A 27,161-nucleotide genomic window follows, 5' to 3' on the forward strand; every position below is an offset into this window, starting at 1 on the left:
TAAACTGCATTTCTTAAAATAAGTTGTTCTGTTTGCTGGGGCTTTTTTTCTAACAAGCTGTTATTAAGAATAGAATGAACCTCTCATAATAAGGAGCAAATAAATATTCACATGGCACATTCACTTCTTCACAAAGTCCACTCACAGACAATCACTAATAGTGTTTGGAGCAATATTCTGAAACTAATCCCAGATGTACACTCAGTTTCAAAGAGCCATACTGGCACTGCAGGGAATTCTCAGGAGAAGTCTGGACAGTTCCTCAGAAGGTCTTACTCTTCATTACCGGACATCAGCCGCTGCTGTCTCCGACATGATCCAAGATACACAGGCCTCTCTCTGCTGATGCTCGTGGGCACTAGAAACCCTGTACAGACCCAGTGAACTCTGGATTCCCTTCTCACAAATGCAACAGGACTGCTAAAGCAGTCCTTGGAAACTTTCACTAATTAACTTCTCATTAGGCAAATTTTCTGGGTTTGGCCACTTCTTTATCCAAAACTATGCATCCTGTGGAACCAATGCAGACAAGTCAGACAGAAGGATTCTTATGGAAGGTGTTACAAGAGTGGATTAAATCTTTTTAATCTGCTCAATGTTGCTAGGATCTCAGCTGAAATACCTTATCTACTGTGCAGTGTACTGTCAGAAGGACCTACATACCACAATGCAGGGTCTGGAAGGGAACAGCAGAAGGGATTAGAGATCTAGAAGCTGTAGCCAGTGAAATGCAAAAAGAAGAGCTAGAGTTGATATCAGAAAATATTGAGAGGAGATATGAAAGAGTTATCAATATATAAAATCTGTCTCAGAAACTACTAGAGCAGAACAGCACATAAGTAGTCTTAAATTACAACATTTTCAATAGAAAATTATTAAGGTAAACTTTCAAATGTTATGGATAAAGAAGCAATGAAACACATTTTCACAGGTTGGTAAAGACCATTTAAGAACATGCTAGACTAGGAATAGGGGATGTTCATTTGTTTATAAAAATTTAAGAGACCCATCCGCTATTTACTGTTATGATACATTTTTTTGTTTAGGAAGAGACACACACTTTTACTTAGAATCAGCCTTTTAATTCCCATTTAGTGAACCAATGCAGAAGAAAAACTTATTTACATGTATTTCATACACACACAAAATATTTTAACTTAAACACAATTAAAATCTGTCAAAAGATTAAAATATCAAAAAGTATCAAATTAAATAAGGACATCCACTGCACTAAAACTTTTGAGCCATTTGGTTGTTTGCATTTGGCATAAAATACACTCAGAAAGTGAAAACAAAAAACACTTGTATGTGAGCCTATTTTAGGGTTTATGAAGCCTGAAAATATACCAGTAGACCAGTATGAGATGCAGTGCCATCAGCTCCAACATGATGGAAGTCTAGAATGAGGCTCAAAGGTTTAAAACAGGCTTGGACAGGGAAAATTTGGTTAGAAATTAGAAAAGACTTTCTAATGGTAAGTTTCATCAGGCTTTGACAAAATGGCCTAAAAGCTTATGAAATCTACAATGGCATTGGAGATATCAAGAATACTTTTTATGTAAATGTTCAGGTGTGAATTAAGTATAATTCCTCTTTCCTTCCCACCCTTTTGCAGCATCCTTTGAGACCCCTATTTTAATGTTTAAATGGTAAACCACTATTATTCAGAATACATTCCCACCTCTCATCATAGTTGATCTTTCAATGCATATGTTACAGAAATACAGCAGAAAAAAATCAGTTTACACTTTGTTTTCCATCTGTCATAAACAGAGGAGCAAATTATGTTAATTCTGATATTACGGGCAACACAAATATTTTCTGTTTTCTGTGGTACCACAGTAGCAAAAAGAAGATGTGGACCCACAGCACTGGAGCAGGTTGCCTGGGTGAGGCTGGGACCTGGTCCTGCTTCAAACAGGAATCTGCACCAGGTGAGCTTGGACATCCTGTCCAACCTGTGCAATTCTGCCAGTGTGTGCTGGAGATCAACAGGACTTTTTCAGGATACCTACAGGTCTGGATATACTTTTTGGGACATGCTAAGGACCATATTCTCACAACTGAATATGGTGAACACAGTTCTTGTGCCTAAAGATGATGCTGGACGCACAGAGACTGGAGCTTCCTGAGTGTCAACTTACACAACACAGCTCCAGGTCCATGTGAAAGCTCAACAACCCTCCCAGGTACTACAGTTTGTGAGCAGATCTCTGCATCTGCCTTGCATGTTTGCTTGTTCCTGCTAGTACAGAAAGCAAGAAGCACCCTATGCAAAATTAAGTAGAATTTCCATAGGAGAAAATTGCTTTCCTTAAGAATTCTCATATGCGAACACTTTAATTCTTTTCAAAATCAGGCCCAAGATTACCCAGCCTATTAAACTGCTGCCCGCTCATTTTCTTCAATATTGGTCACGAGACAATTTGATTCACAAGTTCCAATGTCACCACGGTATATGGCATTGTCAAACCCAGCTGTAAACATTTGTCGATCACGTCTTCTTTTATAGAAACAGTACAATGTGAGGCCAGTGCCAGCTAGCAGAAGGAAGATCAGTGTAAAAATCATCCCACCTAAACTTCTTGATGATGAAGCAGCAGCTTTGTTTTGTGATGCTGTGGAACACAAAACAGAAAAATTGCTACAAATGCCCAGAGGCTGCTGTTGCATACAACAAATATCTCCCTAGGCAAGCAACCCAGTAAAAACAAAAGTACTGAGCAATCATAATTGTAGTTAAAATTGATGCATGTTTCAGGTAGATAATGCATAATATGGCTTAATCTAAGGAGCATTAGATTGTACTACATATACAACTTGTAAGGAAAAAATAGACATCCAATTTGAGGGAAGTGTTCTCATTTTAAGCAGCCTTAAAATAAAATAATCTGTGACAGTTAAATGTGTATTCAAATGAAACTTTTCTGGAGGAAATTCCACTTGTAAATAATGAATGCCTATAAACCTATTGAAATTTCTGTTTAATGGGCTTAAAAGAAACCAACTTACCATTATTGACAAGTGAATCATGGGTTGGCTCAACTTCAGCAACTTTAAAATGAAAAAATATGTACATTATACAGTTTGAAAGCAACTGTTCAATAAAATAAATACTGCATACATAATTTTTCATTTGTGTTCATAACAAATTCTAAATAATAATATAATCATAGAATGGTTTGGGTTGGAAAGAACTTTAAAGATATCTAGTTCCAACCACCCTGCCTTGGACAGGTTGCTCACAAGCCCCTTCCGGAGACCAGGTTGCTCACAAGCCCCTATCCAATCTGGTGGTCTTGAACATTTCCAGGGCTGGGCTATCCACAGCTACTCTGAACAACCTGTTCCAGTCCCTCACCATGTTCACAGTAAAGGATTTCTTCCCAATATATAATCTAAACCTACTCATTTTCATTTTGAAGCCCCTTGTCTTGTCATTACATGCCCTTGGAAGAAGTGCCTCTCCAGCTCTCTTGTGGGCCCCATTAGGTGCTGGAAAGTGCTACAAGGTCTCCCTGGAGTCTTCTCTACTCCAGACTAAACAATCCCATCTCTCCCAGCCTGTGCTCATGTGGGAAATGCTCCAGCCCTCAGATCATTTTCATAGTCCTTCTCTGAACCGGGTTGATTAGGCTATTTTAAAAGTAGGTTATTTTAAAAGGTTTAAAAACAACCCAGTTGGGGGCCCCAGAGCTAAAAAAAATACAGGGACATGAAAAAATATATGAAAATATGTTTTGGCAATTGAAGCTGAATCCATCAAATATACTTGCTAAAAACACTTAGAAAAGAAGAAAACCCCAAGACTAACTGTCTTCTCTCTATTCATTGTTTTGATCACCCTTTTTTAAAGTAGATGGTGCTCAAAGTTTTTACTCTTCCACAGTGTAAAGCTTAACACTTCACACTAAACAACTCCATTTTTTACACCTGCAAGAATGAAAAGCACAGTTGTACTTAACAGCTCTCTAGCTGTATTTTTATTCCTTTTCCTTCCTCCATTGTTTGGGGAGTATGATTCAGTTAATTGTTTGCAGAACTGACTGGCTGGGCACTACAAAGTTCACAGATGACTCCATTGCCAACTTGCCAACATGTGAAGATCCAGAGTTAGGGTTGGTTCTCCACTACATTGATTACATTTGTGTGGTGGATCTGTTTGCTAGCGCCAAGTGTGACCTATTTTGAAGTGTCTCCTAGCTGGTGTGTGCAAACCCAGCTGGGTCTGTGCACATACAGTGACCCATGACAGCTGCATGTGTACAGATTTACATCCTTCATGTTTTATGCAGCACTTCTGTACACACAAGCAGGACTCACCTCAGCCTGCGACACTCAGATTCCTCATGAGTTGTCATCCAAAAACAACACATGGCCACAAGTAACCATTACAAATTAAGCATACCATGCTGTTTGGTTGTCCTGACATGTCTTGCTGTGCCTCTGTCAGCAGAGAAATTAATTGGGCCCCACTTCCCACCCTTGCTTGATGCTTTTTGCTTGCTTGTTCAGCAGATCCCAGCATACTTCACTGTGGTGGTACTGTCCCCATCAGCAGCACCTACCTTCTCTCTGCAGGAGCTCAGTGACTTTGTACTGCTTCCCCTCAGCTTACCTATCAGGAGAGTACCTGCCTTTCTGCTCAGCACTCTCTAGTTTAATCATCTATTCATCATCTACTGCTCCTTGCACTCTAACCATAATGTCTATGAACATTGTCTGCACTCTCAACAGATGATATGTTCTTTCCTACCCCACGGTCCAGTAAATGCCCAGAAATCAATGCTTTTAAACTGAGGGAACAGTGACTCAGGTTATTCTCCAATATTATTTCTCACCATCTTTAACAGAAATTACTCTTGGCTTTGATTCAGATGCACGTGCATCACCATCAATGCATAAAGTGTACCCAGCGCCTAAACAGTTTGGCCTGATGTATATTAACCACTACTTTTAAAATAACCCAATGCACAGAAATTCAAAACTTACTTTTAGGGATTTTGCAAATAAAATTCTGGTCAACAGAGCAGTAATAGGTCCTCCAGGTTCCACTTGAGACATCCATGTCAACACAGTGTTCATCAAAAAGTACTGCAGGCTCTCCTTTCTCCCAGTTGACATATTCTACTGCACTTCTGTCCATCCATATCCATTCTCCTAAAATCAAATATATTACCTAGTGAGTGAATGAAGTGGAGAATAGCTTCTAGTCTAAGAGTCACAATGACATAGCAGATCAGATCTGGGATTTTTTAATTGATTAAGTTGGTATCACAGAGCACCTATTTCTCACTCTAGAGCACTAATTTCTCATTCTTTTAACAGCCAGAGCTATTCAGGTGGGAGTGTACCAAATGTGAATGCTCACAAAGTTAACTTCATTAGTGTTCACGGCTGTCAGTGATGTAAGGAACACTCATCCAGCTACTCAAAGACCTTTAGCTGAAGCCTGTGCCCAGGACTGTGCCTGGGAGCCTTAAGAAAAGCAAAGCACCTGTACAAGCCAGTATCAGCAGTGCAAGCACACACAACGCTCAGGAGATTTTCTTTATGTGTATATTCAAGGTCAGCAACTAACTACTTCATTAGAGCTGGATTAATCAATTATCTTTGCAAATTGAATCAAATCTCTCTTTAATCATCTCATCTCCTGCTGACTGTCAAGCATCTCCCATCAAGTCCCATTATAGCCATCTTCTCTCCCTCAGGGTGTGCTTTCATGGCAGCATATCCTGGTATATCCAGCTGCCTCAGTGCCACCTCCTCTGTCCCTCCTCTGCAGCTGGAATTCCCTCCTGCCCTTCTTGCACAGCATGGAGCACTGTGGCACTGCAGGGGACAGGTGAGGAACAAGTCACTGCTTTTGTACTGCTCATTTTCAGCTAGAACAGATGAACCTGGCCCACCATTGCTGGTGGTGAAGCAGAAGTTGGAGCCCAGTCTAGACTCGCTCTGGAGGTTAACCCTCAAAGTCTGCCAAGAAAAACTGGCTTCAGAATTACAATGATATAGAATACAGTATCAAATTTGCAATTACAGCAGTTTAAAAAAACAAACAAACAAACAAACAAAACAACCACATTAAATATATTTTGATTAAAATGAAAGGTTCCACCAAAAATGTATGGAAAAAAACACTGAAATTTAGATTAATAAGTTTTTCTCAGCAGTTCATACGAGATTTTACGCCCCGTGCTGTCTCGGAACAAATTTTAATTTAATTGAATTCAGCATTTAATGACATTTTGCTTAAATGTGGTTAAATTTCAAGTAATTTGAGTTAAAAAACGCAATAAGAAACATTCCTTGTCAACTACTGCAGTGTTAAGCTAAAGCCTTGTACAAACAAATATACTCTAATTGCAACAAAGATACAGAAAGCATAGACCTCTTGGTTGTTTACGTTTTACGTATTTCAGCTGAAAATTTACTAAATATTCATTATTTATTTTTTTGCTGATTATTTATTAAATATTTAGCATATTGGTATTATTATTTAGTATGTTAGTAGTGCTTAATAATCACTCTGTTTATTTAGTATCTCTTTTCATCTCAGTATGTATTGTGAAATAGTTACCATCAATATTTTTGAACAATCCTATCCAAAACTTTCTGAAGTCACTTGCAAGTGGAGACAAGTAAAGTAAGAGAAAATTCATTTCAGCCGAATCTTCTATGGAAACCAGAGAAGCACCTAAAAACATCAGTTAAATATTACATACAACTTCAGTGAGATTTTTCATTATAAATTAATTATCTCAGTAAAAAATCATTACATGCTTCATAATCAGCATTGCCATATAGCAAAAATGCTTGATAATAAATTTAAATTAGGTGTAGTTTATAATTGATACACACATACACACATCACAGATTATCATTTGGTTCTGGATTAAAAAGCCAAACACACAAACAACCTGTAAAATATCCTAATAAAAAAAGGGCACTTACCCATTTGAATACACATCATGGAAGCATCAGGCCAGCTTTCCTCAGAAGTGGTGTGAACATAGTAACAATGCCCACGGAAGGGAATCCAAGATCTACCACGCTTCGGTTCAGGACACTTCCCAGGAAGCTGCGGTGGTTCACTAGGGATTAACTCTATTAAGAACACACACAGGTTTCAGTGGAGTCTAAAAGCCAAGGGAAATATGTAGTCCTGCACCACACATCTGCTCTACAAATATGACATTTATTCCAGGAAAAGGAATATCTTATAGACTTAACTAGTGATAAAGTATTGAATTAAGCATGACAAACTAGTAATAAACTATTCTGGTTGGAGTGGTTCTCCGTCTGCTTAAAGGAGGCTTACACCAGTCTAACTGCAATTGTCTCCAACATGGCAATTTTTACCTAAAATTTGTGAAAGGAGAATGAGGAATGAGTCAGCATACATGAGGGATCTCGACACAACAAGTCTGTGGCTTGTGTCTAGCCTGTTTCTAGAAAGGTCAGTCAGAGAAGTTGTCTGTGCCTGCCCCTGTACTATACATCCTAATCAATGTAAAAGCAGAATTTATAGCCTATTGCATCACCTGATTAAAGCCAAAACAGAGCTTAAATGTATACAATTTTTTTTGTGAAATATGGTGCAGAAATTATAAATTTCTTATATAATTTGAAACATGTATGAAAATTGCATGCAATATTTGAGTGCTAAAGTATTTGAGCAGAAGCAACAAACAAATTAATTGATTTGGCTGATACACTGACAGAAGTTTCTTAATTCACAATATTTCAAAAGATACTCTTAAATATAAAAGTGTATCATATACGTTTATATATTTATATAATATATTTATAGTTAGGCTATATTTATATGTATATTTATATTTTAGACTATATTCATAGTTAGGCTAACGTTGATAGATTCTGTAGTTCTTGACAAACAAGGATGCAAAAAAACCACTATGGCATGTGGCATGAAATATTGCAGCTGTCCTTATGATGCGCATGTGTTGCACTGGCCTGTGAAATGAAATGTCTGGAAATCACACAAGACAGACTGAATCTGACTCCTTAAAAAAAAGTAAGAGTTTATCACAAGCCATACACTGTTTATCACAACATTTGCATATGTGGAAAAACTAAATTCAAATAAAGCCCTTAATTTAAATTCCAGCCTCCCAAATCACATTTTTCCTATTCAGAACTTACCATTGGATTGCTTACAGAGAGATGAAAATGTTTCATTGCAAGATGCTGTCTTCCAAAAACCATCCAAATCTAAATAGACACAGGCTTTGTTTTTATTTGGTTCTCCACTGCCCCAGTTAAGATACCTGCTCCTCCTTCTATCTGACCATACGTATTGGCCACCACTCTAAAAGCAAATGACAATTACGTTTATGTCATATACAATAATTAGATTGGAAGAACCTTTAAGATTACACTTGAATGTATGCAAAAATTAGGAAAAAATGAGAATCATGGTTTCTTGCACAAGATTATAACATGAATACATAAGAAACTGGTCCAGACTCCCACTCTCCACAGCAGGTAGGGCAGTGGTCCTACAGAGGTTTGTTTAGCACACAGCCTACATTATTCAATTCACACCATTTTTCTCATCCCTAAATGGGCAAAGGGCCTTGAGGTAACAAATGTGAATATACAGATGAAAGTTTAATCAAATGTGTCCACATATACACACAGATCAAATAAAGATTGCAGAGAAGCTATTGTCATCATTCCTCTAACATAGGCTTTTCTAGGTATTTAGGAAGCAAAGAGAAAAATCTGAGGTTTCACTGGAGAAAGAAAAACTGGTGAGGTTTCCTTGGGGCTGGACCACAGACGCCTGCCACCTACGTTAACTGAGCTTGTGGTAAGTTTATGGGTCTTGCAGGGACCAGCTACCAGAGATGAGCTAAGCATGTATTTTGTCAGTGGATTTCACCAGTGCTTGCAGAAGATGACTGGCATTAGTCACATCCATGGCTTCTGTCACCCCATCCTGTGCAGCCTAGATCCTTTCTCCTGTGATCTTTGGAGGCAGGCTCCCACCCTGTTCTTCGTGCCATTTCCTTTCCTGTCTGCTTCGAGACCCTTGGCCATGCTTTATTCCAGATTCCTGTCTAATCCCAGTTTCCCAGTGCTCTCACTGAGGTGCAGCTATGGTTCCTCTCACCTCAGCACCCGTGCCCTCTCTCAGATCTGTGTCCCACCAAGCTCTTGCTCTACCTCTCTCCATTTGATTTCCCCCCAGCTTCAGTTCCAAAAATATCCAGCTACATTATATTTATCCATGTCCTTTTTTACATGCCTCTGTTAGCTGCTTCCCATTTCAGACCTCTGCACTCTTAGCTGAGTTTTTTGGCAGTTTTACACAAGGCACTGGCTTCAGCTCCAAGAGCCAGCCTAAGGAGGCCCCATTGCCAGAGCCCTGCTCTTTCCACTATTGCCCAGCACGAGCTCTTGTACTGCTGGGCTGTGAATTGAAACAAAAACTTTAACTCACAAAGAAATATTTTTAACTTTTTTTTTTTTCTGTGGAGTGCTCCACAGTGTGCCTTCAGAAACAGCACTGCTCCACCACAGGAGCATGTGGTAGACCATGGAGCAGGAAGTGAGAACTTCATTACCACTTTTACCACTGGAGCCACTCAGTACTGCAGCTACATCCTTGGTGGCCTTTGAATTGTGGGCTGTGGCAGTTCTTGTTTACATTATGGATAAACATTTAAATGTGTAAATCCCCTCAAGTTGAGGGAAGTCAGAATTCTCTGCAAGATTTTGATTCCTGCCACACGTTTGTGGATCTGACCAACAGCTCATCTCAGGTATCGGTATGACTGCCGCAAGTGTTGGGTGGACTCACCATGTTGCTGTTAAGGCCAATCCACACAGGTTCCCCATGCTTTAGTATTTGTAACCACAGGAAAGATTCAGCATAAGGATCCAGGACACTGGCCAGTTCTGCAGACTGGTCCCTGCAGTTCTTCTCTGCTTTTTCCCAGCTCATTTTGTAGTTGATGACTTCATAGCGGTCATCACCATAATTGTTAAAACCAAACACCGGAATTGTGGGTTGGGAGTTCAGCAGTTTGGGGTCTGTAATAAGCAAAAGAACAGCCAAAAAGTCTAGCTTTGTATTGGCTTAGACTTATAATACTGAGAGAATATCTAGTATACTGGAGCCATCATGTAATTAAGAGAAACTGCAATAGCAAATTAAGATATGTCCAAGCAATCCCTGCAGTGATGAAAGATACATTTTCATGTACCATGACAAAATTTTCTAACATTTTCCAGAATGACCTTGTAGCATAAATATCTGTATCATCCACAGATATATGCCTTGTAAGCACCAGACCTACCCAAACCATATTGTACCAATGTAGGGCACTAAAGGGAACAATTCCTTCCCTTTTTCCATTATATACTGGCATTTGTTGTATTTCTGACAAGGAACAGGGTATGATAAACACACCATGAGCAAGCAGAAGGATGTAACCACTGCTGCTGAAATTGTCTGAGAAAGAGTGTAAAGGAAATCAAGCAGGGCAGTTTTAAAAAATAAAGAAGTTGCAATGTTTTTAGTATAACATTAAAAATTCCAGTTTTGAAGATGTAAAGACAGTACTTTTTGATTGCCAAAAGTAGTAAAATACATGATGATGCATAGATCTACTTTTCTGTTATTTACTGGTCTGGTCTTTGAAATAGAAAAAGTTAAGAGATTTTCTCCAAAAAATTAAAATGTGTGATCATCTTGTTAAAATGGTCCATAATGAATGTGATACTGTCATTCAATTCAGTTAGGTTAGGGCAGAATCACAGGAAAGTCACTTTTAGCACCAGTTTGAAATTACCACAATAAACCAGGTCTACTAGAAAGTGGTGAAAGAAAACTCACCAGAATTTTTTTGGCAGATGTAACTTTTGCTTGCTTTACATCCTCCATCTTTCCATTTTCCTGCCTGTTCAATAGGGTTCTTCATCATAAAGACACAATCATCCTACAAGACAAATGAAATTAACAAGAAAAAAAATGTGGATAGGTAGGGAACGTTCCTACTTCTCCTGGATACACATATATCACATACAGGCACATACAGAGGAATATGGAGGTCATAAAATTCATACCAGCAATAGTCAGGCACATAATATGACAATAAGTCTTTGCAACTCAGCCCTAGGAAGGTTTGCACTTGGATGATAGAGGGAGGTGCAAAGCACTGCACAGAGGCAGGAGGATGTGTCTGGGAGCGTTTGGATGGACGTAACTCTGTGTGTGGCCCTGTTTGTGTGCACAAGTGTGTGGGTCCCTATGTGTGTGCTAGGTCTGGCCTTCAGCTCTGCTGCTGCTTTCCTGGAGGTTATGGGGAACTTCTCCTCAGCACTGAAGCTTACCTCAAGAGCTGAATTCTTCCTTCTTCCCCAATTCAGGACTAGGAAGCAAAGGGGTCACCACAGTGCAGTAATGTAGAGGTAGGCTGTCAGAAACAACCTTTTGTGGGAGACACCTCCCACACTCTTTCTGCTGCACTTTGGACCTTTACCTTCCTCATTTTCCTCCCACAGCATGGGAAGACATGGCTGGCTTCCTGCAGGAGGAGGCAGTAGCTGTCCCCACCTCACATCAGTTATGCTATCTCCAACCCCCCTTCTGGCACTAGCCCAGGTCTTGTCTGCAAGAGAAAGAAGTTGTATGTGAAGTGATTTCTGGAAGGGAATAGTCACAGCCTACAGAAAGCACAGGCATGTTTGAGATGGAGAAGCCCTGGAGATCCCAAAACCCAGCTCTAGCCTGATGGCAGCCGGACCTCAAAAAACTTCTTTCCATTTTAGCTGAATGTGAAGCAATTCTTTTACAAAAAGAGAGAAACTTGGTAAAGATAGCAGAGGAGTGTAGAAATAATAATATTGGGCAGTATTCGACATTAGCCATTTCACAATTACTCAGTAACACTGAGTTTTGTCTTACAATTACACACAAAAAGGTATAGACATGCCAGAAGTTTCAAAGCATATAGAAGGGATTTTTCAGAATGAAGATTAAGGGAAGATAAAAATTAGAAAGGAAGACCCAGACTCCCTCTTTAGAATATTTTGTTCAATGCATTTATCTTGACAGGCTCAGTGCCAAGAACTGTCAATGCATGCAATTATCTGAGTATTTTTGGCAAATCTAAATAACATTCACCACATCTCAACATTACATAGTTTGTGCTATGGTTAATTTGAATACCCTGATGAGTCATGGTAAAGTGAGGGAAATTGCTCACTTGTCTGAGTTTTGGATAATGCTTCAAAACCTCTGTCTGGACTCACACAGAACCATGACAAATACAGAGGTTGAAAAACCGTGTGTAGATAGATCTCCTACATGGCTACTCTGCTTTTAAAAAGCAACGAGACTACTAAAAGTCTTCATAAAGGAAAAGACAGAAAATACTTAGTAACTACATACATTTTGTTCATCTACAAAAGTTGTAATGTTTAAGTGACAAGGAGAAATTTATGTTTACCATACTGTAATAACTTCGGGAACCTTTTGCCCAGTTTGTGTAGTCTACTGGGCTTCCATCTGTCCATAAGTATGTGTGCTCCTGATTTATGTCATTCAGTCCAATCCAAACATCAGTTGCAGCATCTTTTAAGAGGGACATAAGGAAAGCTGAAAGGAAAAAAGAAAAATTGTATAAGGAAGGAAACTGAATGCACTCTTCCCCAACACCACTGACTTTGAAGTGTCTGGAACCAGGATGATGAGATTTCTTTTATAATAAGGTGGCAATCTTATGACAAAAATAAAATAAATAGCTACTAATAGATGTTTAACATCAGTCATCTGAAGTTAAAATTGGAAAAAAGTATTTACAAATGCAAAGATGGGCAAATTTTTAATAAAAGAGGAATTTATTTGTACACTCTTCTCTGTTGTTCATCATCTGAGGAAGCATGGAAACTGTTCTAATGTATTACAGAAATCAACATGAATTCACTAAGCCTTGGCATGTAGAAAATGAGTCCACGGACTGTGCACTCCCTTTTCTTTTTTGGTAACTTCTTTGTTAACCTTAGTAACTTCATTTCTAAACAGGAATAACACAAATAAAACTACTTAATAACTAAGTATGTATGAACAGGGATCTCAGCCTTGTGGAATAATAGATGCTGCTCTCCTTACCTCCTGACTAGACTGACTTTCCACTAAAATAGTTTCCTTGCTCTGCTACAGAAAAGAAGTATAAACCACAAGCACTGATGGAGTGAGGTAGGAGATGGCCCATGTCCCTCAGGACCTGAGGCAGCACATCTCCCGAGCAAACATGAGGTCTCTTAAAACATCTGCAACACGCCGAGCAGCAAGACCAGCAGGTGCTGATATCCAGCAGAGCAAGGGGAACAGGGGAAAGCTGGGACTCCAGCACTGGAGCCTGCTGCTGCCTGAGGATGTGTCCTCCACTGACACCCACAGCATTTGGCTCAGCAGCTACGTGCCCAGTGATTTGGGTTTGGATATTACTACTTTTGTGTGCTTTTTGTACATAGAATTGTAGAATTATAGATTGACCTGAGTTGGAAGTGACCTCAAAGATCATCTAGTTCCTTAAAAAAAACCAAAATGTGGACATTTACTTATATGACAACCCTCTAATAAAAAATTTTAATATTTAAGCAGTACATACTGTATTATCCTCTAAACTATGACTCTAAAAGTTAATCAAGACCCTAAAACCTATGCAAGCATTTTTCCAAAGGTGCAATTTCTCATTCAGCATAAATTTTTATTAATATGGAATAAATAAGAGCATATATGGCAGGAGCTCTAACATATTTTTTAATCTTTTTATCAGAAATTACATGGTGTCTCATCAAAGTCAAAATATTGGTACTTTATACCTTGCACTTCCTTTTTTGATATAGTAGCCAGGTTTCCTCCAAGATCAATGCAATTGTTCCGTGCAGCATGCCATGTCAATGTATCATTTTCATCCAGGCCAAAGATTCTAAAACACTGAAAAAAGAAATGTGCCAAATCTGAATTTAGATGCTGTTTTAATTTCTGATGAAAATATGTCTGTTTGTAACAAACAAAATTAGCTGGATATTTTATGTAAAAAGGGAGGTTAGCTGATTTAACAGTACTTTCTAGCTTGTCTTTAGATTTAAATGACAGAGAAGACCTCTACTAGAAAATGAGTATGAAGCCCAATATTTTAGCATATACTTAAAAGAAGGAATATGTCAGTCTACTGATCTCAGCAGAAATTGCATTAAACCTTCGGAGTTTAAACAAAACAAAAAAGGATAAGATATGTTATTGGAGCAAAATATCTGGTCTTCTGTTGCCCTATTTGTCAAACCAGATTTGGTTCTCACAGGATAATCACAGAAAGAAAATGATTCTGTCATTATAAAGAAAGCCATGAATTTACCATTTCTTATAATATGATCTTATGAGATTTAAGTCATTAGACAGCTTTGTCAGAGTCAAGCAACCTAAATGTGCTACCTGAAACACGCAACTGAAAAGTTAAGCAGGTAGTTTGTGGAAAACTTGAGGAAAATGGAAGGTGGTCAGAAGCGGTGTATAAACACTTAGGGAAGAGTCAAGGGAAGAGCCTTTGAAGCTCCTCTTCCAGGAGGAGAGGAAGAGAGAGAGCACCATGAAATGGAAGACACTGTGTTTGTGACTTTTCCTCAGGACTGACAGAGAAAAGGAAAAGGGAGACAACAGCCAGTGGATCTCAAATAAAGGATCTCTATCAAACCAAGTATTTTTGCTCAACCGAAGGGAAGACAGACAGAGCTAGACGAAACAATGCTATTGAGAATGATCTTCATTACTAGGTGTAATTATTCTAATTACTAGTATTGTAGTTTCTTTATACCTTTTATAGCTTCATTGATGAAAATCCATGGATTTTTATTACATACAGTCTCGTATCCTGAAGTTTTGTCTTTTGAGAAGGTTAAGAGTGATTATATATAAAAAGTACAGCAGATCTTATAACTGGATTATTTAAAATCCTTAATTTGTTTAGTTATAGAAAAAAAACCTGATAAATTTGCTCAAGGGAAGGTGCCTTGGTGGCTTAAGAGCCAGTGTATAGTATGCAAGGGATGAGTAAGTGTCCAGGCAACATGTGAGAGCTCAGCACAGTAAATGAGAACGTGTATTTTTACTAGTGTTTTGCATTGTCAAAGACAGATGAGCAACTTCCCTTGTGTAGAGTTGTTGTAAGATGAAACTTTCTTCTTGTACACCTCAAGATCTCCCTCACAACTGCTGTGATCCCAACAGAGGCTGTAATTTCTGTTTCAGGATTTGTAATTTTAAGGTCTTTAAATACACACAAATGGAATATAATTTGTGATAACTAAAAACCTTGCTACAATTGAAAAACTGATTCAAATTTTTTTTCATTCTGCTCTTTTGAAAATACAGTATATTGACATTTCATACTGCACCTTGTTATCAAAGAGGAGCCAGTCTTCTGGACACCCACCCTTTGGTGGTGGTGAAGTGGGAGCAACAGTTGGACGAACAGTGTTGTTAAGCCTTTCACAGATGAATAACTCAACACTGCCGCAGTTGAGATCATTCCACGTACCTGAAAGCAAATTAGAATTAAAAACCCCAACAAAACAAAACAAAATGCAACTGAGACTGAGATAAAAAGTGTCCTTTCCTAGAGAAAATCTATCATAGGAAGTAAAACTGGTTACAGCATTTTTACTTCTCTCCCCCAGGAATAATAAGTAATTGTATTTGTGTTTCCTTGAAATATTCAGGTTTCCAGCAAAATTTAGATATAAATAATTTGTCTAGAAACAGAGCTATTTCAATATTACAAAACCATAGCATTGGCAAAGGGGAGTTTTAGTTCGAATGCTTAAATCTCTGAGATCTGTAATGTCTCTGGAATCTCTCTGTCTGTATAAGGCACTCAGTCCTGGTTACCTCACTACCTGAGCTTCTCACAGTCTTAGAGTTTTCTGGTATCTTTTCTGCCTATTGGAGTGTGATCATCATCCCCATCTTGCAGATCAGGAATAAATAAGAAAATAACAGGTTTCATTAGCTGCAGTTACAAGGTAACAACCTACAGCATAATTATTCACACCTAATGTGTTTAATGGAGATATTTTCATTTTAATTCAGAGATGTTAGGGACATAATTCATCATATCTGAAAGAAGATTCCCAAGGGACATAATATTTACTCCCCAAAATTGCCCATGTCCTTCCATTCACCTCTAAGAGAGCGTAGGAAGATCATCTCAGCTATAGATTTTGAGACTGGAAGTGTCTAAAAGCAGAAGAGATTTACTGCTCCAAAAAAAGAGTAAGTTCTTGGCTAGTATAGACAAAATTCCAGTTCTCTGTATTAATGGACTTTAAAGAATATTTTATTTTAATTAAAATTTTGTATAGCATTGCTTAACACTAAACCAAGCCATGCCCAAACCTCAGTTTTTAGGAACTGCACAAATGACAACAGATAGCTGATGTCCTGGACAGGTAGGCATAAAATGGACAGAGATTAGAGGAGAAACAATACTGGCTCTGTCTGCCAATTGTCTGATGCTTACCTGATTTGTTCACTTAGAAATTTTCTGACAAAATTGCAGGTGTAATTCAATGTGTTAGCTACATAGCATTCAATTTTTTAAAAGTACATAAATAAGAGACAACAATTTATTTTCCTTTGCTTTTTGAACACTATGAAACATCAGCCTGCTCAGTATGATAACCCACCCAGCCTTGCCCATGCAGCCCTCCCAGGCTTAAGGCACATCCTGCAGATTGAATGTTGTTACAGCACCCACCTGTACGGGTATACATCACCACACAGTTTTCATCATTATTTGCAAAATTGGGTTCATTTGGAGCCCAGGCAACATAGTTCACTGATGTTCCATCCATCCACCTGAAAGAAGTAATTTGAGGGAATTATAATTCTAAATTGAATTAGTTAATATTTCTTTTCAAAGGATACATTTGAGTTTCATATTTTAAGTTTCCTGTATCTTAGCTAACAAACACATGTTGTTCTCTGCTAAAAGGAAAACAAGATCTTCCACTTGGAATTAGTAAAAAATATTTTCATATCAACTGCCTACAGTGTTGACTTGGACTAGGTCTGAACCAATAATCTTTACTGGTGGTCCCAGCTTCTCTTGGTCTCTGAACACTGATCGTGTACTGGAAATGCACCAGTCTAGCACCGGACCTGGATTTCTCTGGAGCACAGAAACAGACACTTGAGCTTATTTTAGCAATTTCCTGGGTCAAAAGCTATAATATAAGGTCTTGTAGGGTAAGAAAGAGTCTTGAACCATGTACTGGGAACCACTTGGAACCATTTTAAGCGTAGGAAATCTTTAATATTATACACATATTAGCTATTTCTTTTTTCAATTATGCATCAATCATTTCCTAGCTTGGTGATTCACAAATTTATTTTCAAAAAGTAGCCAAAAAAAAAGTGAAAAAGCCTCAGTGTGCTGGAAGTCAAGTGATGAATCAGCCAAGACTGACAATCTTCAGACGATAGAACAATCTAATGTTTTTCCACTTTCGGAGACTAAGTAACTGCATGTGTGTTTTTGCAAGCAAATTATAGATTAGGAAATCATCAGGATGCCTAGCTGCTTGCAAACCTCCTGAGTCAAACTGGAAAAACCAGTACATAATAAGCCAGGAGAAAGAAGGTAAAGCAAATGTAAAGAACCATCATCCAACAGGGAAGAGAATGAAGCTAGTGAGGGAACAAGGGAGGACTGGGAAAATGACAATTATCTGAGCAGTGAATGTGATGTAGAAAGCAGAAGCTCCAGGAGTTGAGACTATAGAGTCTCTGTGGCTTGTGGTTTGTGGCCAACAAAGGCAACCTGTGACAACAGAAGAAAGACTAAAATGAAGACGCTGAGACTCCTCTGACCAAGCTTTGAATCTCAGAAGAATGCATTAGAAAAAGATGCGGTGAGAGAGGAGTGCCACAGGAGACATGTCTGCAACACAACTAATGCTCCAGGGGATGTTTAAGACAATTCCAGAGCACTTTGTTTCCAAAGACATTTCTAGAAGAGTAATGACTCTTGGAGTCCCATGTCACCTGAAGCTGTCCTGCCTTGAACTCTGAGAGCACAACCATCTGCAAATCCAGACCAGGGCTCTCCAGTATTGATATTTCACATCTAAATCACTTTGATGCCTCTCACTGCAGGTTTCTAGGGTTCTTTTTATTGATCATTTCAACATGAAGTAACATCTGCAAGTACAATATGGAATATGCTGGAGACCTCCACCCAACTTTTTCTTTCATCTAGTAAAGAAAAGAGGATAATGCCTCACTTACTATGATCAAACATCTCGGCCTCAGAACACAAAAGTGGGGTAAAGAAGAAAAAGAGGTGGAAATAGATAGTGAAATTATGATGGGAGAAGTGCTTCACTTAGGATCAGAATCCCATTTTAAAACTTCATATCAGGACATGGCTGTAGATTTTGTCAGTCATTGAATTTCAACTGTCTCCTAGAGCCAACCATGTCAAATGGAAATACATTATGAGTCTGACAAAATTAATTTGTTTTTACTTACCGGAATGTTCTGTCAAGGCTCACACTTAAGCCAATATAGAAGTTATTCCCCCAGTCTTTATAGAAAACCTAAAGCAAACAAACAAACAAATTTAATTAGCTGTAATAAAACAGATTTCAAATAAAATCAAAAAACATTCAAAAAATGCTGTAGTTTTAGTTGCACAATTGCATGGTATATAATGTGCAGGGAGTTGTTGGAATTATGTGCCCAAACTGCAAAATGCAAAATTTTCCTCCAATTCTCAGTATATAACTAGGGGAAAAAAAAAAAAAAAAAAAAAAAAAAAAAAAGCAGCAAATTATCTGAAAAAGAAATGGGAAAAAAGCTATTTAAGGCAAGAAAGACCTCTTAAGCAGGCTTATAGCAATATTTTTGAGAGTTTTAGGAAAACTTAATGAGAATTTGCTGAAAGGCTGCAAGTAAATCGTGGGGGTTTGCACTTAGTCATGTGGAAGAAAGAATGTAATCAAATTTGATTTTAATAGTAGGAAACTATTTCCAAAACAGTATATCATCACCAGACCATTCTCTTCCTGTAAGAAAATATTCTTACTTAAACCGTTTACTTTGTGTATTCTGACAAAGAGCTTTTATTGAATTCTGTGAAAAGAATGAGTTAGAAAAAAAAACATAATTAGTAATTACAGCTTTCAGCTAAACAGAGCAAAGCCTTTGAAATTTTCACCCTGAGAGCATTCTTGAAAGGAAGCTGAGAATTTGTCTAAGTACAGCAATTTATCAAAATAATTATTATAATAAAGCTTCTAAGAAGATAAGCCCATGAAAGGATGAAAGGTGGCACTGATTTGTTTTTTTTTTGATGGGGACCACTTTCTAATATTTCACAAACCAGGTGAAAAAAGGTGCCTCAGTTCACAACAAAGTGGTGCATTTTTCAACCAAACATGTTTCTTACATATTTCCAAAGAAAATTTTTTTCACTTTCAGTCTCAATGACAACAAGGTCACCACCATTCTTCTTGCAAAAGCCTCTGGCTTTTTCCATAGACATTGCATCTTTGCTGAAGTAGTATTCCTTGTGTTTATATATTATCCAGTCATCTTCACCAACAACGTATTCATAATCTGCAAATTAAAACATTAATTAGCCTGCAATAGAAATTAACTTCATTGCATGTTAATTAATTTTTTTAATTGGAAGCACAAGACTTACTGAATGTGGAATTAGGCTCTGGTTTTAGTGAGGCTCCTGCAATATAAATCAATATTTGAGTATATTTTGTTTCTCAGCTCTGTCTCAGTTATATTTATACAGTAGTTAGCATTTTAATTCCTAGTAACAATCTTAAGGGTTACTGAGTATATGCTTATTTTTGTCACAGAATTTCTCAGAGTGTCTGAAAAAAACAGACACATTCAGCAAAACAGCACATTAGAGCTCATCATAAGTCAAGCTCACAGAAACTATGCCCAACTTCAGGGTGTTGTGTTTCTCTTTTCCAACATACTGCATATACATTCCAAACTTGCCTGTATACTTCATGCATTAATTAATAGTTTTCTACTGCCTTTACTGAAATTAAATGTATAAATTGTTTTACTGTGATTGATGGCACAGCTGTCTCTAATACATGCAGATACAGATAATGTCATCTGACCTGGGAAGGATATCCTTATCTACCTCTAAATGTTGCTAAAGGCAGGAAGTGATCCTACCTTTTTTGATTTGGCAAACGTAGTCCAGCATGTGTTCACAAAATAAATCATTCCAGTTCATATTGAGGTAGCCAGTAAATACACCACATTTTTCATTCCCATCATAATTGTTTGGTTCTCCATGTGACCATTTTTCAAAATTTACCTGTAGTGGAAACACAATTACTATTTTCCTTTTAAAAGGGAACACTTGTCTTGTATCATCCTCTTAAAGAAGAATGTACTTCATTTGATTTCATTGTCCATCTTGTTCTTTAATGCCAGACATTTTAACGAGAAGTGCATGACACTTGAATAAAATAATAATTCATCTGTGTGTTTATAAGCCATGTGAATAAGCCAAAAATTCTTGCCCCATTTGTGACCAGGAGAGTTGATGTTCTCCTGTCAAGCTTTAGAAAGAAATATGATTTCTGCCTTGTTTATCCTGCTCAGATGTTCCAGCCCAAGACAATCCATTGGTGCTGCCATAGGGCCTTGGGCCTGGCAGATCGTGATCTACTTAAGACAACGAGGGCAGCAAAGCTGAGTTTGTGTAAATGCACAAAATTATTTCTCGCAGCAAATGACAAATAGGAATATAGAGATTAACACAATCAGACTTGCTTAAATCAGGAGCTATACTCCATCACGTTTCATTACTGTAAATGTTGTATTTTTATCTAGAACTATGAACAATCAGAAGATTTAAGACTAATTCCTACAGAGGAATCAGGTACTAAAGACTTAAGATCATTTGCATCTTATATAGAGTTATGAGAGCTGTCTGCCAAGAGATACCTAAAAAAACTAGTCAAAAAGCTGGAATAACAAATTATTTACTCACTGGTGAGCCATCACTCCATGTAAATCCACCGTCAGAGTCCAAGGCACTTAAACCCATCCAGTAAGAATAGTGAATATAACCTCTGTCTCTGAATGATTACAAATATAGACAATCAGACACAGTGTAAAAAAACAAAGAGGAATGTATAGCATTACATTATTCTCAGTATACTTGATACTTCAAGTATAATTTGAGACAATCATATAAAGTAATCACTCAATTGTCATGTGGGGAAAAACAGCCTGGCGCTGCACTTGACAGGAAGCAGTGAAACACAGAACTTTGTGGGAAAGATCACAAATGCTGTAAGTCCACAGATAATGAGCTGAATGAAAACATATTTAAAGATCTGGGTTCCACCAAGTAGCTTAGGCATCCAAATTCAGACCTGTCTGCAGTCATGGTTTAAACATTTATATAAGCACATCAGTAGGAATAGGTCAGGCTTTTCTTAGTCTTCCAATTTTCCCCCTTTACTTAAGGTGAGAAACTAGCACAAAATATTCTTTTAATCAAGAGTATTTTATCTACTGATCGGCTACAAATGAGGTAAAAAGACCAGTTTTCTCTCTTTTAATTAACTTCAGTTAAAACAAATTTTGATCATATTTGTCTCAATTTTGTTTATGTTCAGGCAACTTTAGTGCATGGCACCACCTTGACACCTTCTGTGTCAAGAAAACCTTTTGCCCACCCCTTTTTACCCATTTTTTTTCTGCCACTTTTTACACCATCTTTGTAGAGAAGAAATTGATCACCAGAAATCCTTTGTGTCTTTCAGAAAGGCAATTTTTAAAAAATTTTTTTTCTTATATTTAAATGATGGACTTTGCAGATACTTACAGTCTAGCTATCAGATTTTGTTCTTCTTCACTGTGGATACATGCAAGATCTCCTCCAATGGTTCTGCAAAAATCTCTTGCTTCAAACCATGTTTGCATTTTTTCCCTTCCTCCCTGAAAGATCTATAGAAAGTGGGCAATTAAACACTGTGCTGGGTACTACAGATATTTAGAAACACAAATATAGGCTTCTATCTTTCTTCTGATCCTTTGGTCTAGTTCTATCACTGGCTATTTAATTGTTCAACCGTTCAACATGTGGGCATCTATTTGATTATTGAAACTTTGTTTTTCCTATCATCTCAGACTTCCTGTGGCTCCAAACTTCAGTTCCATACTCATACAGCTTTTTCCAACATTTCCCAGCCATACCACATGGGGATGGCTGGAGACATTACCACAGACTGTGTATCAGGTAGGCAGGGTAAAATCCATCTTCCATGAATGCACCAAACATATTCTTATTTAAATGGCAAACACTTGCCTTCAGAAATGAAACACCTACTTTGAAGCAGAAGCTGCTCTGAGGAATAGACTGCCATCCATCCGGGCAAAACAGGAGAGGGGATGTTGTTGGAGGAGGAGGAGGAGGGGTGACTCCCTCCACCAGCTGCTTGCAGAGAAATGTGTTCGTTTCTTCACAGTTCAAAATATCCCATAGTCCAGCTGAAGTTCCTGTTGCCATGGCCACGCAGCCTGACTCTCCTCCTTTATAAAACATAGAGTTGTTAAATCTTATTGATGACTACATCTTCTCAAAATATCTGCTTCTTATTTAAGAGCAACCTGTTCCCACTGTGTTTGGATACCAACAGCTCACGATGGCTCATGTGCATTCCCATTAAATCATTAAAGGATTTTTTTTTAAATGTAAGTTCCTTTTACATTATGCTAGGAATCACTTAAAAATGCCCATTAAACAATAAAGACCTAATGATACCAACAGACATGTGCAGTCCCAAGTGATCTTCTAGATGGAGTTACTGCAATGCCTGATCTAATCCCTTTAGCACAAGTGGAAAGTTGCATTACCCTTTCTGCTGCTTTATGCCAGAAGAGTTTCTAAACCACATTTTAGCTTTCAAACCCCCACTTTGTGTTTCTCCAGAGCAGGAACTCAATGGCCCCCACAGCACTTACCAGGCATTCCCACATTCCAGTGAGTGAAGGTGACGGGATCTCCACCGGCCCACCTGAATGTCCCATGCTCTTCCACATCTGAAAGACCAATCCAGAAGTATTTTTCTGGTTTGAATCCAGTTATGGAGGTCAGAAAAGCTTGTTCATATCTGTGAAGAGTAAGCACCAAACTGCTGTATCACATTTTATCAGAATTTATTCATTCTTCAAACAGTTCATAGTAGCAAATCTGGTGACATTAAGGTGATTTGTCAATATGTATGAAATGAAGCAACAGTAATTGTCTTACTTCTGTAGTTCTAATTATCACACAAAATAACTTTTTCTTTACATTTTTGCTCTTATGTCTAGCATTTAGGACAATTCTATTCACCTTTTATACTGCACAATGAGCAACAAAAGCCAAACAATACTTGAGTTAATGAGTATGTATTTCTCATTCTATATAAACAACAGCTACAGTGTTTTACTGAGCTTTATGATAAAGTCTAGGTCTTTAAATCTTGTTATTGTGGGGAAAAAAAATCTACTTTTATTCTCAAATGGCTACTCTTCCAGATCTGGCTGTTGCAAAGAAAGAAAAAAAAAAAAAAGGCTGAAAAGCTTGACTCCAGGATAAATAAATAGTTTCATGTTTATCTGTTTATTTTTCGTTCAAAAAGTTTTAAAACTTTCTGTCAATCTGGGGTTGTTGTGTGGCTGACCCAGTTTTTTAATTCCTGGAGGCAACAACAGTGTGTGTAGTAGCAATGTCCTGGATGTATTGATGACCTAAAAGCCCCTGATGTATTATGCAATACTTCATCATCTCTACCTTAAATTTTCCTGGGAAAGAGTGGTGACACACTAGATATGAATAACTGTTAAGTAAGAAGAAATTTCTGTTTAACTCTTTCATTCCAGTTACACACATCAAAGGACAGGAATTATGTTTCCATACCTGTCTCTCACAGTAGCCAGGTAACCCTTGTTTTCTTCACAAACTTTTTTTGCTTCTGAAAATGTTGCTGGCAGCTGCACCAAGGAGTAACAGTAAAAACCGTGCTTCATCCAGCCCTGTCAGTGTCGAAGCAGAGATGTGCAGAGAGGCTGTCAGATTGCTCAGCTTTGTGCACTTCCAAAACCCACCTTAGTACCACACCCCAAGTGAAAACTGATATCAAAGGCCATGAAAGACACCAAGAGGCTAACCAAACATAGCTTTTGTAACCATAACTCTGTGTCTTGTCCCTTGATACAGGACACACAAGGGGTCTTTGCAGTGAGCTGTGGTTATGCCTTGGGGCTGGCAACTGCAGTCACAGCCACTTTGCAGCTCCCTGTGTAAAGCTTGCTCTGCCTTCTCATTGCCTAATAAGCTGTTGCAGGAGCTCACAATCTGCAAAACAGTTATCTCAAATATTCCTGATTGCCGTGGCAGATTGATATAACTGAGAAGGCGTGCAACCCATGACACGTGAGTTACACCCTGAAAAGATTGCTCTGCAGAGAGTGGCTTTTATGGGTGCAGTTACCAGCTCTGCAGTAGGAGAGAGCTGAGTGAAGTGTACTTGTAAGGGAATGAAAAAAAAAGTCAATCTACATTTCAGTTAAATAAAGCAAAAGTTTCCCTTTTAGTCTAAGAAGTATCAATACATATGAAATTAACAGTTTTCTAGGCTCCACCAAGAACAGTCAAAATAATTTACTCTTGTCATACTTATTATCATGGGAGTGAAAGTAACTTGCAATCACCTTTTGCTGCTTTTGTTTTACACTTACTTTCTGGCAGCCTGGGTAGGTAACTTCAACTTCCCCTGGTTCTTCAGCCAAGGGTTTCCTTTTGCAGATGTAGCCAAATTTCGTTTCACAAGCACTGTCAGCCCAGGATCCATCCTGGGTAGGGTAAGAAGAGACCACAAAGAGAAGTGAAAGATAGAGACAATTCAGATCCAACAAGAATATTCACCATCCTCAGAAAGAACCTTTCTCTCTTCCAATGGCTGAGACTGTTTCAGCTCTCTTCCTTGCCTTGTTTTTTCTCCAAAACTCCCAAATAAGTACAATAAGGGCCACATTTCCTCAGAGGTGTGAGAATGAGGGCTGGATGTATTCAGGATGCTGGGACTGATGAGAGCAGGAAGGAAACATTCTATTCCTCTCTATTCTCACCAGCATAGCATCAATTATGTTCATATAACCAGATGACTATGGCAAGGAAATGCTGGATAAACCAAACATAAAATATGAAAAAATGTCTTGTGTAAGTCTTTCCACAACATTACACTTTCTTTTTATACTGAGGATAAAACAAGATAAAATTTGGTTTTGTGCCTCCAGTAATATGAACCTCCAAAGTAGCTCTAAAACCCATATATTTTAGTAGTTTTAGAGAAAAAATTAGAAAGTTCCTGCTCCAAGAATCTATTCCTCTATGATCAATCATATTCAATCTGGATGATGAGTTATTTCAACCAGTTTCAGATGGGAATTGTCTCAGAGAAGACTAAGTCTCCATGCAGTACACTGCTTCTGGTGCATCACACACCTTCCTAGATCTGGTCTCAAGTATTCCTCCATACTAAGATATCCTAAATTAAACCAAGTTAATAAATATTTTTAAAACCAGCATTCCTCTTTCTTTCTTTTTTTTTTTTAGTATCACAGATCTTTTCATTTTGAGACGCAAAAGGACAGAAGAAAGGATGAGAGTGGGGAAGGGATTTTTACCTCTCCCTTCATAAGGATGCAGTTTGCCTTATTCCAAGTGTGGGTTGGCTCTCCATGGTGCCATTTGGTATAAGTCACAGGTGTGCCATCGCTCCATTCAAAGTACATTTGAACCCTGAAGTCATTTAGGCCAATCCACAGCTCATCATCTGGCTCTGGGAACACAAAATTAATTGTAGGTATGGATATTTCTTACAATGGAATAATTACATCTCACACCCACTTTTGACTGAAGAACTTAAAGAAAAAATAAAATCATGGTTACAATGATTGAATGAATAATAGCAACAGAATAATCCCAGATTTAAAAAAGTGACCTGAAGGAATACTCACTGTACCCAAGCTGTGACACTGTAAAACTGTACTCTTCAATATTATGAATACTCGCCAGCTCTCCATCTTCTTTTCTACAGGAAGACTGGGCTTCTTTCCATATTTTTGCTGTTCTATAAATTCTGTAGCAATGACCTGCGTAGGGCATCCATTCCCTGGGGCACTTAAAATGCCTTGATTCACCTAAAAAATTTATGTCATTAATGATCAGTTCGATTCAGTGTTTTATTTGCATCAAAAAGAAAATTACCTGCACTATATGAATTTGAAATATTGGAGCACATACTGGAAGAGGAAAGAATCCAAAGTCTGAGGGTACAAAGACTACAAAGCAAAGTTTTCCCTCCCATTTGTGCTTGGAGCTCCCAAAATACTATTTTACAGGATTAAGTAAATACTGAGTAATTTGGCATGCAAATGTACAGGACACAACTCCACATTAAATCTCTCTCAGTGAGGCTCTGGGTACAGACAACAGCCATGTTCTACAGAAAAGGGCCTCTTTTCCTACTCTATCTTGGTGAATTTTATAGATGGTTTATAGTTTTTTCTCTGGAAACACCAGGTGTTCAGGAGCCGGTTGGAGCTCCCACACAGCCCAAATCATATATCAGAGAGTCCAGACACAATCATGTTACACCAGAAATGTTCTACCAGAAATTCCAGCTACACAGAAATGCCGTACACTTTGTTCAGCACTTATTTATTGGTATAAATTTAGTATGGCCAGCCCACCTTCCATTGCTGGAAATGTTCACATGTGCTGCACCTACAGAGAGAACTGAAGAGGGGAGGATGTGTGCCCAGCATTGGTGTATGGTCAACCTCTTTGTTCGATGCTCCCTGGACATGGTTTGGACCTGGGCAAACTTGCACTCCCCTAAGCAACATCCAGACATGGTTTGGAGGTCAGTATGGTCAGAAACCTTTCCAAGTAAACTGCCTGGATACAGCCAGAAATACAGGATATGCATGTGTCATGCATCCCCTGAGCTATATAATCTTATATACTCATATGTTTGAGTGTGAAGTTAATTGCATGCTGGGAAATCCCAGGTGAAGC

At 38.2% G+C, this 27,161-nt stretch overlaps 1 protein-coding gene across 1 annotated transcript in view; it reads right to left on the minus strand.

Moving 5' to 3' along the window:
* Positions 1–1,079: 1,079 nt before the first annotated feature.
* Positions 1,080–27,161, minus strand: part of LOC138106303 (macrophage mannose receptor 1-like) — a 32,082-nt gene continuing 6,000 nt past the window's right edge. Inside the window, exons 7-30 of the mRNA XM_069006708.1 lie at positions 26,099–26,281; positions 25,766–25,920; positions 24,818–24,931; positions 23,997–24,112; positions 23,057–23,205; positions 22,422–22,624; positions 21,918–22,039; positions 21,075–21,162; positions 20,249–20,393; positions 19,746–19,781; positions 19,488–19,657; positions 18,569–18,636; positions 16,794–16,894; positions 15,433–15,575; positions 13,861–13,975; positions 12,483–12,631; positions 10,868–10,970; positions 9,830–10,062; positions 8,167–8,332; positions 6,955–7,107; positions 6,581–6,697; positions 4,993–5,160; positions 3,013–3,054; positions 1,080–2,618 (exon numbers count right to left, since the gene is read on the minus strand). Of these exons, the coding sequence (XP_068862809.1) occupies positions 2,380–2,618; positions 3,013–3,054; positions 4,993–5,160; positions 6,581–6,697; positions 6,955–7,107; positions 8,167–8,332; positions 9,830–10,062; positions 10,868–10,970; positions 12,483–12,631; positions 13,861–13,975; positions 15,433–15,575; positions 16,794–16,894; positions 18,569–18,636; positions 19,488–19,657; positions 19,746–19,781; positions 20,249–20,393; positions 21,075–21,162; positions 21,918–22,039; positions 22,422–22,624; positions 23,057–23,205; positions 23,997–24,112; positions 24,818–24,931; positions 25,766–25,920; positions 26,099–26,281 (3,278 nt within the window). The 3' untranslated portion in view covers positions 1,080–2,379. The remainder of the gene's footprint in view (positions 2,619–3,012; positions 3,055–4,992; positions 5,161–6,580; positions 6,698–6,954; positions 7,108–8,166; positions 8,333–9,829; positions 10,063–10,867; positions 10,971–12,482; positions 12,632–13,860; positions 13,976–15,432; positions 15,576–16,793; positions 16,895–18,568; positions 18,637–19,487; positions 19,658–19,745; positions 19,782–20,248; positions 20,394–21,074; positions 21,163–21,917; positions 22,040–22,421; positions 22,625–23,056; positions 23,206–23,996; positions 24,113–24,817; positions 24,932–25,765; positions 25,921–26,098; positions 26,282–27,161) is intronic.

Source organism: Aphelocoma coerulescens, chromosome 2 (genome assembly GCF_041296385.1).
Source record: "Aphelocoma coerulescens isolate FSJ_1873_10779 chromosome 2, UR_Acoe_1.0, whole genome shotgun sequence".
NCBI lineage: Eukaryota > Metazoa > Chordata > Aves > Passeriformes > Corvidae > Aphelocoma > Aphelocoma coerulescens.